This window comes from Chelonoidis abingdonii, chromosome 7 (genome assembly GCF_003597395.2).
Source record: "Chelonoidis abingdonii isolate Lonesome George chromosome 7, CheloAbing_2.0, whole genome shotgun sequence".
Taxonomy (NCBI): domain Eukaryota; kingdom Metazoa; phylum Chordata; order Testudines; family Testudinidae; genus Chelonoidis; species Chelonoidis abingdonii.
This window is the reverse complement of record NC_133775.1, coordinates 35,052,554-35,055,426: the sequence shown is the minus strand read 5'-3', so window position 1 is coordinate 35,055,426 and position 2,873 is coordinate 35,052,554. Positions and strand designations below refer to the sequence as shown.

General features: G+C 47.7%; 1 protein-coding gene across 3 annotated transcripts in view; it reads right to left on the bottom strand.

The window, feature by feature from the left end:
* The window catches only part of FNBP1L (formin binding protein 1 like), a 141,071-nt gene that overhangs the window by 105,969 nt on the left and 32,229 nt on the right, over nucleotides 1-2,873 (bottom strand). The window contains exon 1 of one of the 3 annotated variants that reach the window (XM_032773030.2): nucleotides 195-346. The exons of the other annotated variants lie outside the window; for them this stretch is intronic. Within the exon in view, the coding sequence (XP_032628921.1) occupies nucleotides 195-218 (24 nt within the window). The 5' untranslated portion in view covers nucleotides 219-346. Of the gene's footprint in view, nucleotides 1-194; nucleotides 347-2,873 lie in introns of those variants that run through there. 3 annotated transcript variants of the gene reach the window in all.

The window sequence follows — 2,873 nt, the reverse complement described above, 5'->3', positions numbered from 1 at the left end:
TCCCCAACGCTCCCCGCTGCCCACCCCCAAGCGCCTCGGCCCGGCTGCCAGGGGGCGCGAGGGCCACGGGCCTGTCCCTCCTCTCGGCAGCCGAACAAAAGGCCGCCAGCCCCCGGCCCCGCTCCCCCGGGAGTCCCTCGGCAGACTAGGAGCGGGTGAATCCCAGACACAATGAGGCGCCAGCAGCGACTCACCCACAGCTCCGCGCCCCAGCTCATGGCGGCTCCGCGGGCACCGCAGGCTGCAGGGAACGGGGTCCGGGGCGGCTGCACGCGGCCGGGGTCTCCTCGGCGACCGCGGCAGAACGAGAAGTGGCTGCGGCGAGTCGAGCTGCGGTGGCTCCACCGGGCTGGGGACAAGGGGAGGGGGAGCCGCGGAGGAGGCTGGGAAAGGGGCGGGCCCGGGGGGAGGGGAGAGGCAGCCGCTCCCCAGGGAGGCCCGGGACCAAGGTCATGGCAGCGCTACCTCCTCCTGGAACACGGCCCATAGGGGAGCCCTGGCGCAGCCCTCTAGGGCTCCTTTCAGGGGGTCTCACTATGGGGAGGGGGAGCCAGGGTCTCCCTCCGGGGGGTGGAAATGGGGGGCGTCCTCGCCCCCCCAGGGGAGGGAACGTCTCCCTATGGTGAGTCTCGCGGGCGGGGCTTTTAAGAGGGGGTAACTCTCGGGGGTCTCCCTTTAGGGGAGGGCGGGGGAGCAGGTCGGGGTAGACGGGCTGTTTCCCAGCATGAGGAGGGCAAGAGGTGAGCGCCGCTGTTCCAAGGCTTTCTTCCCCCTGCCCGTTCAGGAAGCCTCCTGCTGTAAAAGCCCGGAAGAAAGAGCCCCTCCCTTTTTCTCCTGTACTGATCCCAACCCAGCCTGTTCCTAGAGAATCCAGGCAGAGGGAGCGATATAATACTTGTCTATTGTCTAATGGTTGTATCAAGTCATCATGCAAATAAAGGAAGTTAAGTGGGATCCTTGCAGAAACTTACTGCTGCTGAGCATTGGACTGGGACTGGGAAATTATTTGTGACTCAGTAAGTAAATATAATACATGAGCAGAGGCCTTACGTAACATTTCTTCTTATGAATAAGGATTTCTTGTCATTACAGATACTCATAAAATCGTGCTATATGTCACCTGACCAAGATGTTCCCCTTTAAGCTTTGGACCTCCCTCTAGGCCCCTCAATTCCCCAGAGAATGACGACTCAGGCAGGACTCAGCAGTTGTATCTGAAAGTATTATTATTCATCCAACCAGAACTATAGGGAACAATGCTAAGGCTTTGATTAGATACACTATTGTGATGCTAAGAGAGACCTGAAAGGAGAAGGAAGCTGTTTTTGACCTCCTTATTTTTATAATTTTGCATTAATAGATCCTGAAAAAGTCCTTATTTTAAAGTCTCTTTCTGCTTGTTTTTCACCTTAGAACTGTGAGGTCTTATTTTGACAATGACAATTGTATGCTTCCTCAGCTGTTAATTAAAGGGATGGGTTGAAAGGGGACTGATTTTTATTATGATTGTTTAAAACTTTGTTTTCTGTTAACATTTATTTAACTTAAACGTTTGAGAGGAAAAATGTTTTAACTTAAACACTTTGTTTTTTTGTTAACACCTTTTTAAACAATCATAAATTCCCTTTCAATGAGGTTTCACTTCCTTGGTATATATGTCTACCATGGCTAACCTGCTAGCTTTCTAGTCATCCCTAGTGTTTCAGGATAGACAAAATCTGACTTTCTAAGGTTTAAAAAAAGCAGTCAAAGAGGGATGTGAAGAAACACTTTTCAGGCCTTTGTTATATGTTATCATGAAGCAAAGAGGGGGGAAAATTTAATTTGCAAGTCACCTTTTAGGTAGTTTTCCTCATTGTCTTGTTTAAATAGGTTTAATCTTATAAAGGGACAAAGTTAAGCTTTAATAAGTCTCTGTGAATTCCATCAACTTTCTTTTTTCAGTAAAGCAAGGAATAATCAAAATAATAAACAGATGATCTTGTATGAAACATATGTCTCTGCACAGCTGCTATGATAAAGATCATGGGCCAAATTCATTCCTAAAGTAACTGTTTAAATCAATGATTTTACAGCAGGAAATGGATCAAGCCCCCTGTATGTGTGCAGATTTATGTGAGTGTTGTGCCAGATGTTATGTTCCCTGAAAGCAGGACTGGGGCAATAAAATATATTAATTTAGATGGAATATATGGGTCCAAAGAGTCAGAGGTGTTAACATGACTCTCTCACAGTCCAACATTAAAACAGTTTTAAATAAGGTTCAGAGTTTAGTATACAGAGACTTGAGTCTGCTTAGTACCATGGCAAACACACCATTAAAAATTCTTTTAACCTTCTATTAGATACAGAAAAGAAGGAAAAACAGTTAGCATTTGAAATGTAAAGTATTAAAGTAAGGCTTTCATTTTAGCAATATTCCTTGCTCCTCTTCCCGGTAGCTGAAGAGAGCTTTTAGAAGGAAAAGAAAGACCCTTATTTGACAGTTTCTCACATGGTATCAAAGATGGTAATAACTGACCTTTGGGGTAAAAGAGAAGTTCGTAGAAATGATCTGGAGCTGTTGTTGCTGCTGTTAAAGTTGTAATCCCATTTCATCCCATGTGGTGTTTGTCACCCCTCCCTGCTACTGGTGAATTCCAGTGTCATCTAGGTACTCCTCTGTGGCCTGGTCATGTCAGGACATCTTTCAGGATCAGAATGACGAAGGCTCAGGATCGCAGCAGATGATGGGAGTGGCAGTCATGATGTTGAAACTCAGGGCTTGGCTACACTGGAGAGTTGCAGCACTGGTGAAGGGGTTACAGCGCTGCAACTCACTCTGTGTACACACTTACAAAGCCCAGCCAGCGCTGCAACTCCCTGGCTGCAGC